At 44.2% G+C, this 14375-nt stretch overlaps 1 protein-coding gene across 2 annotated transcripts; it reads left to right on the top strand.

Annotated features, from left to right (window-relative positions):
* Window positions 1–457: 457 nt before the first annotated feature.
* znf219 (zinc finger protein 219) lies at window positions 458–14340 on the top strand. Of its 2 annotated transcripts, none has more exons than XM_023839493.2 (5): window positions 458–612; window positions 6252–6348; window positions 6604–8653; window positions 8787–8933; window positions 9443–14340. In XM_023839493.2, the coding sequence occupies exons 3-5, from the start codon at window positions 6607–6609 to the stop codon at window positions 10552–10554; spliced, it is 3306 nt and encodes a 1101-aa protein (XP_023695261.2). In that variant the 5' UTR covers window positions 458–612; window positions 6252–6348; window positions 6604–6606; the 3' UTR covers window positions 10555–14340. The 2 variants fall into 2 exon arrangements, with proteins under 2 accessions (XP_023695261.2, XP_023695263.2); XM_023839495.2 differs by lacking the exon at window positions 458–612 and adding an exon at window positions 1564–1668.
* The last annotated feature ends 35 nt before the right edge of the window (window positions 14341–14375 follow it).

The following is a 14375-nucleotide window of genomic DNA, read 5'->3' as shown; positions in this document are numbered from 1 at the left end:
TTAATGTTTGCCAACAAGTTTTCACAGTAGTACCTGTGCCTTTTTGCTTTGTTTCACCAAAACGGATGTTTTCAAATAAGGTACACCCCAGAAGTTCTAACAACTTGCATCTCAAAGTCTGAAACCGTGCGCTTCCGGCCTCGTTTATCAGAACACGTTATGAAACCACATAGAAAGTGACAGTTTTGCCTAACTTTGAATAGCAAAACTACATAATTTCTTTCGACGGCAGCATCCACAGCAATGTTTGAGCGGTGTCCGTCAGTGATTGAAGACAGTGATAGTAGCTCTACATGTAGGAATGTCCTAAAATGGTGCTTCGCGGATTATAATTACATTTGCAACCTACATCGTTCCCCTCTTACTCTCTCATCTCTCTCTCTCTCATTCACTCACTCACGACTGCACAATAAAGGGATCTTTGAAAAAATGCGAGAGAGAGACGTGCGAGCGAGAAGGGGAGGAGGAAAGAGAGAGTGAGGGAGGGGGAAGCGGCGTATGCTTGTATACAACAACCCCGATTTCCATTTTTTTCCCAACTCGTAATGTATTTAATTCAAGTGAAACGTAATCATGACGTGTCGTGTCATTAATCTCCTCGCCGCCTCTCCCGTAAGTACATTGAGCCTTACTTTCATCACAAAAAATATTTTAAATTAGATAAAACTGATAAATACATACACTCATATGCATTTAGACGTGATTATACTGAACTGCAGTGTTTTCACGTTCCGGCAAAACATAAACCAAATTATATTTCAGAGATATTATTGTTACAGTTTCAAACAACAAATATCTGACGACGACTTTTTCCGAATCGGATAAAATATTTTATAGTTGTTATAATGATATATCTTTCCTGTATCTCTTTTTCCTACCCTTCTTTTTCATGTGTTGCAGTAGTGAGCGGGTGATCGCATTGATTGGCGGGTCATATATTAATGCTCTGCATACATGTACTGCTGTTCAATTGTGCACTTTTGTTTGTATGTATTCAGCCCGTGTATGTGCGCGTGTCTTTTGGTCCGACTATATATAGTAAAGGCGAGATTAGGCTGCATAGTTGCACTAATACGTGGGCCTAAAATACTACTGATACCGGCAAAAACACATAAAGCTTTTAATAAACTGAAGCCGAACACGGCTAAATACGAAGTGCAAGAAAAGTGTGTGAAAGTGAATAGGCAAATATATGTGGGAGTCATACTTATTTTAAAACAGTAACTAACAGTAAAAGAATAGAAAAGTACTTGGAACGAAGTTACAGTGCCTACAGTTGTGTGTGTGTGTGTGTGTGTGTGTATATATATATATATATATATATATATATATATATATATACGTATGAATAGATATATTCGCATGTGGGAGTGTGTATTTTGTATCTCTTAAAATGTAGTCGTTCTTGCTCGTTGGTATATTTAACAACTTTCAGGAAATATATATATATATACATGGGTTATCGTCGTAATGTTTCATCGTCATTTTTCAGTGACACTATTCCAAAAATATAAACACCGAGGCAGTATATATTGCGATTTTTAGTAGTGCCACCCAAAGCGCGAGTAAAACAGTGTAGTTGACAAGCTCGTTCTTTTGTTAGAAACGTGTCAAGACGGCGTTAAATAGATTTCTCTTCAGCTGAGACGTAGCCTACTACTAGACCAGGTAGTCTCCGCTAACTTGGGTCGTAAACAGCCATTATCACATTATTGCTACTACTTCTTGCTGCTGTAATTACTACTATTACTACTGGTCTGCATGTCCTAACGTCACCTCTTCTGAGCTGTAGAACATCTTTCTAGGTTAAGTCCCTTTCACTAAAAGTGACGAGTTTGCAATTGTAGCAGTTTTTAAACCACATAACGGAGAAACAGTGTGTTGAGTGGGTTGTTTAGTTCGATTTTCTGTTGTTGTCTAAGGGGAGAAAATACGAACGGAACATTGCAGTTTTGAGAGGGCGGAGAGATTGTCAGACATTCAAAATGAAATCCATGATGGCACTTTTTCTCACTTCCCATACTCGTGTCGTCCCCTACTAATCTTTCTCTTACAATATATATAAAGAAACCAAGAAGGCTAAAATATGCTTGTCGAAGTATAATTTAGGCTACAACGCTAGCTATTTAACTGAAAATATATATATTCTGTTCGTAATATCAGCTTTAACCGTATAACGTTACAATTAATATATGGCGAAATTAATTAAACGAGTTAAAAAGGGACAACGATCCGGTTTAAGCGGTTTTTCTCAGTGTCTGCGAATGAAAGTGTGTTGTAAGTGATTTTGGTAGTTATTTATTTCAATAATGTGCCTTTTTTTTAATTGAGATGGCCGCGAAGAGAGGGGGAGAAAGGGATTGAAAATGGTTGCACGTTATTGACGCACATCAGGCACCCGCGGAGGAAATTCCTCTCGAGATAAGAAACAGACATGTCATCTGTGTAGCCTGGAGACACTCCCATAACATATAAAATCGTAAATAACGCAACTTTTCTAAGCACATACGTCTTGCATTTCAATTTACACAGCATTTTTCACTTCAGTACTTCATGATTTAGGGCACTTTTATATACAATGTTATTTACTAAAAAAAGAAGTACACACAGCACACAGGTGGATGATGAAAGAAAGGTTCTTTTTTAGTTTTAACAAACTGCTTCGGTCTCTAACTTTGTAAATGTAATAATAATAATTAAAAATATATATATTTCAACCTGTTTTGTCCCAAGTGACGGATGAAAGTGGAGTAACAGGCTCGTGCAAGGGGGCGGGGCTCGGCTATCTATCTATCTATCTATCTATCTATCTATCTATCTATCTATCTATCTATCTATCTATCTATCTATCTATCTATCTATCTATCTGTCTATCTGATTGTCTGCCTGTCTACTTGTGTCTATATTTAAGATTTATCTTTTTCAAAAACATGATATACAGCAGAAAAGCCCGAAGGTAAGAAATTATACTATATGAATAGATTTTTAAAAATCCCAAAACCAACCTTACCAAATACCTAAATAAATACACCTTACAGAAAGCTTAAATGGAGACAACTTTGTTGTGTCAAGCAACGGTAACAGACAAACAATACGTGTTTCTTCACATTAGTAATAATTTTATTAATACAATAATGTAATTGGCAATAATTTTTATACCAAATAACCAAATAAAATGATTTTGATTGGTGCAAAAACCAAAGAGTTCTGATGCAGTGAAGTTATGAGAGAAGCCTATTGAAGCACTGCTTGATTTATTGTAAATTTGCATGGGTTTTGCCACATGGTGTCTGGCATGTGCAATGATGGAGGATATCACTGCTCAGGGGATGAAGGAGAAGTTAAAGTCAGGTGTGTTTCCGGGGTTTGGGAAACAGGTTAGGTATAGTTTACTACCTGTACCATTACTGTTATTATTACACTTGAAAAAGTGCAGGATTGGCATTTTGACATGCAACATAACATAAGTTGGACTGTTACCTTTAGTCTATAATTTCACCTTTTAGAAAGGTGCTGAAGTATTCTTTATTTTTACATATAAGATCTTTAGGATGTATATTTCCCAGAATACTGGGCAATGCAATGGGAAGTACTTCTGATGGGAGTCTGGAATCTGTACTTAGTAATTTGCATTGGAATTTCAGCGCACCCCAAGCAACAGAGATGCTGCTTGCACATTTATATTAAGCAATAATTATATTATCTTTTGTTTTAACTAACTACTAACTCATTTCATTTACTTCATGGTGATACAAGTTAGCACCTTTCAGACTAATTTTGATCAGGGCTTGCCAGTGGCAGCAGGTGGTCCAGGAATAGTCTAGTTGTAAAGTTTGAAACATGTTAAAACACGTTTGAGGAATATTTTAAAAGTAACAGTTCCTGAATTCTAAACAATACAAACACTTTGTAAGATATAGGACCATCCTGGTGCAGCAGAGCATCGCCTTGGGAAGAAGGAAGGGAAAGGGACAGGGTGAGATTAAACGGAGCACATGCAGAAAAGAGAAGAGGAGAAAGAGAGAGAGGGTTCAGGGAAAGGTGAAGTACAGGAAATGAAATCCGTCTGTGTGGAAGTCCGCTGTGCGGCCATGACAGAAAACCACAAGCCTCGAATTAGACCCCACCATAAACCCACACACACACTCCCTCGTGTTCTCTGTCTCCACCGTCTCTGTCACACATGCACGTGGCATGGGCAAATGCGTGTGGTTACGCACCCACCGTAAAGTTACACACACACCCACACGCTGACTGTAAGCATGTGCCCATCTCGTAATTACACATCCAACATAAAGCTACTGATGCACACAAATCCACAGAAACTCCCCAACACACATACAGGTGCAAATACAATCCTGGACATAGTGTTCTCTGTACCCACACTCAAGCACTGCAGCAAAATCACAAAACAAGCACTGCATTTATTTGTATGACTCTGTTACATATGATTGTGTGTATAGTCTCCCTGTCTTTCGGTATACACAGACAGATGCATTGTATCTGGTTGGGTCTCCTCCTCTCTCATTCAACCCCCCTCCCTGTCTGGCACCTTTTCTTTGCTTCGGATTTCCATTTTGAGCATTTTTAGAAGCTGTATTTGGCTATGATCAGTACTTAAGGAGTATGATGATGAAAAAGAAATTCTAACAATGTCATTGGCAAGACATCAGAATAAACAATAATATGGGAAAGGCATGGCTGTACCACATCAAGTAGGTGCAGGCCCAAGAGGCACAGAAAACCAGAAAGGGCACATTGATGTGTATAGGAGTAGTACGGCAAGTGGACCCATATCGCATAAGCAACACAATTCTTATTAGGAAAATCTCAGTCCACACCCATCTATTTTCAGTTGCATGTGCTGTCTCTTATCATTCTTACTCTCGGAGGATGTGCTTTGAGTTAATCATGTCTCAACTGAATCTCCATCTCTTCTCTTCACCATTTTTGTGGTGTGCATAATTGATCCCGTCTTCTCTCTCCTGCCCCTGTTTATCCTTCCTTGTTCGCCCCTCTTCCTGTCTTTTTCTCTCTCTTCCTCGCCATGTTGGCAGGCCCAATCTACCAGCTGATATCAGCATTCCCTGGCACGAGGCCAACTGGCACTGCAGTCAGCGGGGAGAGGGAGAGAGAGAATGAAAGAGAATGAGTGAATAATGGAGGGGGGAGCGAGCGAGAGAATGAGAGGGGGATGGGAAGAGTGTGAATCAGAAAAACAGAAGGAGAGCAACTTTGGGCGAAAAGATGGAACAATAACAGCAGATTGAGCGAGCAAAAAATGGAGGCAAGGGAGACAGAATGAGAGTGTGTGACTGATACTGTCGATCCTCAAGAGTCATGATTATGCCAAAATGTTAGAGCGCAGTATTACAGTGTCACTGCGATCTGCCCGGCTCAATATGGGTACCTTGGCATGAGCCCTCTCCTGGTGATTATAAACTTTTACCTACACAGCATGACATTATCCAGAGAACAGGTTCTCTAAAACCCACCTGACTTAATTTGTGCGCATGCTTTGCATGCGCTGGAACGTGGGCGCCGTGCGTGCAGTTAATACTCCACTTGTGTTTGTGCGTCTGTGTACGTGACATTCTCAGCTGCCGAGCGTGAGCGCCAATCTCTGTCACACCAGCTGAAATATGGCAATGATTATTTTATAAAGGAGTCATTAGAACAGGAACAGTCGTTATGCATTGGTCACTCTCGCCTCGTTAGTCCACTGTTACAGCTTGTGCCGTGATGTCACACTTAGCGGTACAGATGCACATGATTAAGCCAAGTTCAGGGACAAGTCTCTCCCTGTGAACTGAAGTTCGCAGGTTCCCGTGTGACGATTTTATTTCTGCCTCGTCTCTGTCTATGTTTGTGGCGTGTGGTTGTGTACTTTGTGCTGCGTCAGGGACCCGGTGCGCTTGGCGTGAACTGTCTCGGGGCGCGCTGTTGTATGTGAACAGGAAGGGTGTGTGGGGAAGTAAAAACATCTGGCGCCCATCCTGTTTGGGACACACTGCGTCCTGCTCTGCCCTGTTCCTATAGGCCAGCGGAGATTGTATAAGTTTCAAGTAGCTCGCTATCTGCTCTGAAATGGAGGCGCAGTGGCTACTAGAATGGTGCAGTTAGGAGCAGTGATGCTGATAATTTCAAATCCATGGTGAATCATGATGATGGTGATGAATAATGATGATTGTAGTGACACAGGTGATGAAAGTATAATGATGATGATGACGATTATGTGTTGAAATTCACAGAACACTGTTGGAGGTGGTCTGAGGAACTGGACCAAGCACTGTAACAGCTTTTCCACACCCAGTAGACCAACTAAAGTATGGCACACAAGCACTGCTGGTGAGATCACCCACATGCTCCCTCATAGTAAAAGCTCTCAACATGTTTGAAGCTGACAGAGTTACTGCTGGTTGTAATTGTAAGAAAGATGCAATGAATGAAGTAATGTACTGATGCAATGAATTCATTGGCACTGTGTGATGTGAGCAGATACACACAAACTAGCAAAATAGTATCCTGTGAAACTTGATTGACTATGAATTTTTCTGTCATCTAACCCTCTTTTCTCACACTTTGTCTTCCTCGCTCTTGCAGAGCATGGATTCACCCCCAGAGTCTGTTCTGGCTCTCTCCTGTGAGCCCCTCCCAACTTCCCCCACACTTCCATCCTTGGACCATAGTCCTCTGGACCTCCACAATTGCTCTCCTCCACCTTTTCAGCTCTCCTCCTTTCCTTGCAAGGAAGACAATGAGGAGGAAGAGGAAGATGAGAATGAAGAAAAGGAAATTTCTGTACCCCCCTCCCCCACCCCTGCAGTTGCGCTGTTCCCAGGAGACCAGGAGGCACAGAGTCCTTCACCAGACAACAGCCCTCCAGACATGCACCTGGAACCCACTCCCCTGAGGGAAGCACTCCCAGGATTTGGGGCTCTGGAACTGGCCTTGTCCTCTACCCAGGACCCCAGCTGCAGTGATGAGCTGGACCTACAGCTCTTCCACAACGGCCGCCCAAGTGGGGAGGAGGGTGAAAGGATTGGGGGGGATGGAGCAGGGACACAGGTGACGTCGCCTGCGCTCAAGTTCCCCTGTAAGGTGTGCGGGAAAAGGTTCCGTTTCAACAGCATCCTATCCCTGCACGCTCGTGCTCACATCTTGGAACGGGAGCGCGCCTCTTTCGTCTGCCAGTGCTGCGGGTTCCGGGCTTCCAGTCGGGCTTCACTTGCCGTACACCTGAAGGGCCACCACAACCAGAGTCGAGCACCAGAGCCAGCGAATCGGAGCCCTATGGAGGGCTGCTCTGTAAGCTCACCAGGAACCAGCGAGACCCTGTCTACCCTTAGCCCGCTCATCTCAGCTGGTGAGACCGCCCAGTTGACCCCACCGCTCATGGAAGAAGCTGTCCCTGTCACCACTGCTTCCACAGATGATGTTGGCTCTTCCGCCTCCGTTGCCTTCCGGTGCCATGCCTGCAAGGGCAAGTTTCGTACAGCGTCTGAACTGTCGCGGCATGTCCGCATCCTCCACAACCCATACAAGTGCACCATGTGTCCGTTCTCAGCCAGCAGAGAAGAGGATCTGGCTTTGCACCTGCAGGAGAGCCACCCAGCCATGTCCCCTGTGGAGGTTGGTGAAAGCGACCCGACCCCCGCTGTCACTGCTGTGGCACCACCCCCGCCTCCAGCATTTTGCTGTGAGACCTGTGGTCAGCGCTTCACCCAGTCCTGGTTCCTCAAGGGCCACATGCGGAAGCACAAGGACTCTCTTGACCATAAATGCCAAGTCTGCGGACGTGGCTTCAAGGAACCCTGGTTCCTGAAGAACCATATGAAGGTGCACCTCAACAAATTAGGGCTTAAAACTGGCCTGGGTGGCACAGTGTCTGATGACCAGACCAAAACCCCCACTGGAGGCCAGGCTTTGGGGACACTTTACTCAAGTGTACTCCTGGCTCATGGAGCAGGAGGTACTGGTGAAGCAGGGGGAGGAGGAGGGAGGGTAGAAAGGGAAGCCCTTGCTAAGCTGGCTGCAGCAGGGAGCAGTGAGGCAGGAGGTTCAGCTAAAGTCTCCTTGTTGGGATACCTGGGGCTGCCGGGGGACGGAGGTGCGGCCAGCTGCATGGAGAGGCTTCAGGCTGTGGCGCAGGTAGCCGAGATGAGCAGCGGGGGAGGGGGAGGAGGCGGGCTGGGGGATCAGGCGGCTGTGTGGCATATGGTGGCCCACAGCCTGGCTGCTGCTCAACAGGCCCAGCATCAGCACCAGCAACAGCAGCACCAGCAACAGCAGAGACCCAGGCAGCGCAAGCACAGGAGCTCAGTGGCCGGGGAGGCAGAGCAAGTGCGGGCCTACCTGGGGGGGCTCATGTCCAGGGAGGTGCCGCCAGGGGCGTCGTGGGAATGCCCCGACTGTGGCAAGCTCTTCCGGAGCCTGCAGCAGGCTGTGGCACATGCCCGAGTCCATACGCAAAGGCCACCAAAGAGGGAGGACAGCGGGAAGAGGCGCAGCGGAGGAGAAAGAGGAGCTAGGGGAGGCAGCGAGGGGAGGGCGGACATCCCCAAGGGCCCAGGGAGCCAGCAGCAAGCAACAGGAGCAGCTGTGGGTGCAGTGGCTGCTGGAGGAGTCCACGCTATGATGTCACACTACCAAGGTGTCAGACTTACTGCTGTAATGTCGCCTACAGTCCCTTTCTCTGTATCTATTTCAAAGCTAATTGTTTTCAGCCTTCTCCGGCATGCTGTTATGATTTTAACCCGGGGCTGGTGTGTGTGACTCTTTTTCAGGTGAGAATGGTCTCAGGAGCATCTCCTCTGGTCAGCCTGCAGGCTCCAAGGAGCGGGTAAGAGGTACAGGGGTGAAGGACTGTCCTTACTGTGGCAAAGCCTTCCGTTCCTCCCACCACTTAAAAGTGCATCTCCGAGTGCACACTGGTGAGTGCCTCACTTTCTATTCCACACCTAACAGCAGACGTTATTACCTTCAAGGCAAAAAAAAAAAAAACACTAATGTGGTCTTTGGTTTGGCCTTCAATGATATAGATAATAATATTGTAATGATTATGATAACAAAGATGGTGCTGTGATGAAAAATTCAAAATGCAAGGTTTCCTGTAAGAGAATCAAGCATTCTGCTTCCATCTAGTGTCTGTAATGTATTATTGCATGCTGCTAATGGCTGTATGCAGACTGGTTGAACGTAACTAATGTTTTGTTTATTTAGTTATTTACTGCATTTTTCACATGATATACTTTTATTTCGGACATTTAGATATTACTAAATGGGAAGGTGGTATTGGCTGAATTGTGGCCATTAGTTATGAGTACAGTTCTACAGTTTGCAGCCATGAAGCCATCTTACATGTTCGTGAGCCCAGTGCTCAATGTTTGGGTGTTTCCTGCCATGCACAGTACCTGAATCAGCCACGTTTGGGTCTTCACAGGGGAGAGACCCTACAAATGTCCCCACTGTGATTATGCTGGGACCCAGTCCGGCTCCTTGAAATACCACCTACAGAGGCATCACCGGGAACAGAGAAGCTCTTCAGGTGCCTCCAATGCAGCCCCAACACGAAGTGCCCCCCTGACACCTGGCTCTGGGGGCCCCTATGGTCAGCACGGCTCCAAGCAACGCTGTTCCACCTCCACCTCCTCCCAGAGCTCCTTTAGGAGGGTGGAGTCACCCAAACACGGTCAGCCGTGGCATGCAGGTCCGTCAGAGCGCAGAGAGCGAAGGGGTTCCCAAAGGAGTGGCGGTAAGGGAGTGCAGAGGGAGGCGGAGGACTTCCATTACATTCCTGGGGTCATGGGGGGACTCTACCTGGGGGGATCTGAGGGCAGCTGGGGTGGGGAAGGTCCCCATGGCAAGCTGACAAAGGTGTCCCGCCGTAAACCAGCAAGCACCAGCCGCATGGTCCCCACTAATGGCCAAATGGAAGGCAGCAGGCCCCGAGGGCCACTGGAGCGATTTGAGCCTTTGGACCTTTCCCGTCGACCCTCCCCTGGCCAGGGTTCTGAAGATGATGGAGGGGCGGTCACCCTGAACCAGTGCCTCTTCTGTCCCTTCCGCACCTCCTCCGCAGAGCTGATGGCGATGCACTTGCAAGTCAACCACACCAGCAAGTCCCGACGCAAAAGGAGCTTGATGGGGGATACCTGGACCCACAGAGAGGCTGCAAAACCAGCCCTTCATCCTGGGGCGGACCCTGTCGCCCTGTGGAAGTCCTGGAGGAATGATGGCTGGGCCAATAGCGCAGTAGTGAGACCTAATGGCTGCTTACGGGAAGGACCGAGAGCTAAGATGAAATCAAACTCAACCGCTGAAACTAACCCTGATTCTACAGCTGTCCGAAGCATGTATGAGTGTGACGATGAGGAGGAAGAAGTAGAAGAGGATGAAGAAGAGGAAGAGGAAGAGGAAGAGATGGAAGGAGACAAGGAGGCAGAAAGCAGTAGTTTAGGTGATTCCCCCAAGACTGAGGGAACAGTAATCCATTCCCCAGCCTTAGGGTTTGAGGAGAGCACCCCTGTGGTAGAGAGGGGTGCGGCCAATTAACCCGAGAGAGAAGAAGCTGTGAGAGGCAATAGGGAAAGAGTTGAGAAGAAAGAAGTAAAAAAAAACAAATAAGAAAGAATATGGATGACAAGGTGTTGCCATAGTTTCAAGTTTTGCTGTCTGTTTTTTTTTTTAATGTATGAGGGAATCCTCAAAAATTCATGATAGAAAAATCATCAACCATGTCCTTTCCCTTGTCCTGCATGGACAGCTTTGATGTTGTGAAAAAAATAAGTTCAGATGACAAAACAGAAAGGTTTGGCCTTAGTACAATTCCAAAGCTTCCACTTTGTGAAGACAACATTCTCACCACTTGCAATCCCAATATTCCATTGGCTGTTCCTGACAAATTATCAACCATCAATTCCAAGACAGTGGTAAATGTGATCCCTCTAAATGGGCACAGAAGAAAAACACAAGCTGCATGGCTTGAGTTTTTCCTCCTAGATGTAAACGGATGTTTCTTATCCTTTTACCAATCATTCTGATTCACATAGCACTTGCGGAATAGAAGAGGCCCCTTTAACTGAAGGAAAGGGTAGTGTTAGAATAAATAGTTACAAAAGTAGGAGATGAATGTCACTTCTGTCAAAGTAGCCATTAGAATTTCAGTATTCAGCAGTATAAGGTAAATGAATTTAATAAAAAAAAAAACATAAATTTGGTCTGGATATGTCTTTCCTCAGGGAGACAACTTCTTTCTCACAGAAATGAATTCACACAATAAAATATGCTTTGCTGGATGAGTGAGCATTAGGTCTGCTGCTGGAATTGCCCATACTGGTGCCAGAGAAGAACATGGACTCAGAAACAGCCTTCTGTTCAAAAATCTTGCCAGCCATTGAGGTAGAACTTCATACTGTTATCGTAAAAGTATTCTCCATTTCCATATCAGTATTTCCAACATGGACAGCTTAGAGTGCTGTGAGTTCAGATGGACCATACCACTCCAACTCAGGAGAAGCAGTCCTGCATGTGGAACTAAGCAAGAATTTATCTGTGAATACATTCCATAGGGCCAATCTAGAACTGGTTCTATTAGTCACAAAGCTGCCTTTGGCATTTCAAAGGGCACCCAGAAAACGACGGGCACCTTTATTGCCACTGTAAGCCACTTGACTGCAAGCGTGCATGATGCCTGTCCACATCCATTAAGCACTGAGCGATCAGTTGTGTCTGAGAACCACTTACATCCTCATGGCAAAGATGCCCTATTTAACGCCTGTGGTCCCAAGCCAAGACAATGGTGCAGAGAACCACGCAGCTGGAAGCCCAGAGTGTGCTCATTTACCTTAACTTGCAGACATGCTTTTCACTTGCACATGACTCAGTTGTCCCATTTCCATCTGGTTTGATGTATTCCAAGTGTGATTTCGAGAACTGTGTGTTTCTTAAGAACAACATTAGTGCCTAGTAACGTGGTAGGAAGACGGTCATTGATCTGATTTATGGATAGAAAGAAAAACTGCAGAAGTGTAAAGAAGAAGGTTATTATACATAAATTAGATGGCACTGGCGTCATTCAGTCTGACTACTGTACATAATGCTGACGCCTTTAGGAAAAAATGGTATGAGATAAAATGAAAACAGAGGGCATATTTCCATGTGTATTACAAAAGTGCCAGTATTGTTTGTGAAATGTTATTGTAACAGAGCTATAGGTTTATTAAGAAACTGGCACTGTTGACATCAATCCAGAGTCTGTTTTTTCCTGCGATGAAGGTGCATTTGAACAGGGAAGAGAAGGTGCTACAGGTTCACCGTGCAGGGAGATGGAAACCAAGCAATGGGCTTGGACTCACTGTTCATCACTCACCCCCTCTCCCCCGTCCCCAAGAAAAAAAAAAAAACTATCCATCTAAAGATAAGAACAGATGCGGAGCAAAAATAACCAGAAGCAAATCCGAATACTACTTCTTTTAGATCAGTAGTTTTGTTTTTTTAAGTTAAACAAGTTATAAAACACTAACAAATAGAAAACCCAGTAGAAAATGTGTAGCTTTTATAAGACAAAAAAGAACAAAAAAATAAAGGTAAAGAGTATTAATATTAGTAATAATAATAATTATAACAGTTACAAAAAAACTGGAATTAAATGTATGCAGATCACTGTGTGAGGGGTACTTTTTCCCTAAATAGTTTTTTTTTCCAGTTAAGGACAACCAAACATTTTATATAAATATATATAAATATATTAAATGAAGTAGCTTTTTTCTTGTTGAACCTGTTGAGCTACAGCTTGAACTGTGACCCATGGTCCTGTACCTTCATCTTCTCATGATGCAGGGGGCGGGGGGGCACTGCCACAGGCAGACATTTATTTTTTTGTATAAAATGTGCAATTCCAGCACACTGGAGCATTTGGGTTTGACCCTTAATCTCTGTTGCCTTTTCTTAAGGTAAAAGTATTAATTGCGGTACCCTCAGTTCAAAAAGCTTCCCTTTGGTTCAGTCCGTCCTTAAATCCTCAAGTGTCTCCTACCTACACTAGTAATAGGGCTGACTTCTCAGAGCATGTAAACGTCTCTAAAAATTGTTGAGATTTGTGAACTCTATCCATTGGATTGGATTACTGTGTGATTATCCTGAGGGTAGGATTTGAGTTCTTGTGTTTTTTTTTCTTGATAAGAAGAGGGCCAGTGATTCTTGTTGTGGCTTTATTGCGTCAGTCTGTGCGTTTTATTCTTTTGTTATTAGAGCACCTTATGAGTTTACAGTCAGAGCGTCGGTTCTTAGATTCGATGCCATCGTGCCTTCTGTTTCGAGCACTTCCTGGTGTATCCTGTGAGCTCACCAAAAGCACTTAGTCTCTTTCAGTTCATTTCTGATACCTAATCATTTCTCTTCTCACTGCCAATGCCTAAATTCCACTTGCCACCCATTTTTAGTGATTTAATCCTGCTCAAATGCTCAAATCCTGAATCGTTCATTGTCCTTTGCTCTTTCTGTTGACAGCATAGTCTTTTTGATTTCCATTTTAGCTAAAATAAATCTTATTCACAGACAAATGCAGCACATATCTGTGTATCTGTGTGGCAGGAATCCAGGAATCTGTTTTTAATGTTGTCATACTGGGGTGTTAGTGAACCCCTGTGCTCTTCTCTCTATTTCAAACACCATAAGAAGGTGATGTAAACTAACTGGTATTGAGGCCTTTGTTTAAGTTTATGTTGAAATGTGACTTTTTAAAATGATGTTGATGAGATGGGGGATCCATGCTGTACTGCTCTTCTTATAATTATTATTATTATTATTATTATTTTTGGTATAATGAAAAACAACCGTGTCTGATGAATGTTGTACAGATAGCACTAGTAACAATGTGTTTTACTGAGACCACAAACCCAGCAGCTCTGCTACTGTGCCTGACGATATTCTTCCTGAAAAAGTTGGTAATAATCACAAAGGATGTATGTGACGTATATATATTACGTGTTGTCATTTCATGTGTATATTATAGAATTACATATGAAAATAACCAGTCATTTATAAGTTAACAATGTCATTGACTTATTGCTTTGTGCATCAACATGTATTAACGTATTACTTTTTCAAGAAGGTTATGACATTTTAAGGCACACGTAGAGGCGGCTCGTTGGCCGGTGGGCTCTGTGTTTGTATGTGTGCTGGTAAGTGCAGTGAGAAGGGTGGGATGCCAGGTGGGTTTGGGGTCTTGTGTAGTTGACTGCCATTGCAGTGAGGGAGCTAATCTAACATGTAGTGACTAATATGAAACCGTGGACAGAAAACATTAGAGGTGAAACCATTAAAGAGTTTTTAAAAGTTCGCCAACTGTGTTTTCTGTTTCTGTCCTGGGATGA

The sequence above is a fragment of the Paramormyrops kingsleyae genome, chromosome 12, assembly GCF_048594095.1.
Source record: "Paramormyrops kingsleyae isolate MSU_618 chromosome 12, PKINGS_0.4, whole genome shotgun sequence".
Classification (NCBI taxonomy): domain Eukaryota; kingdom Metazoa; phylum Chordata; class Actinopteri; order Osteoglossiformes; family Mormyridae; genus Paramormyrops; species Paramormyrops kingsleyae.
Note: the sequence above shows the minus strand (reverse complement) of the source record. Positions and strands in the feature narration are given on the sequence as shown.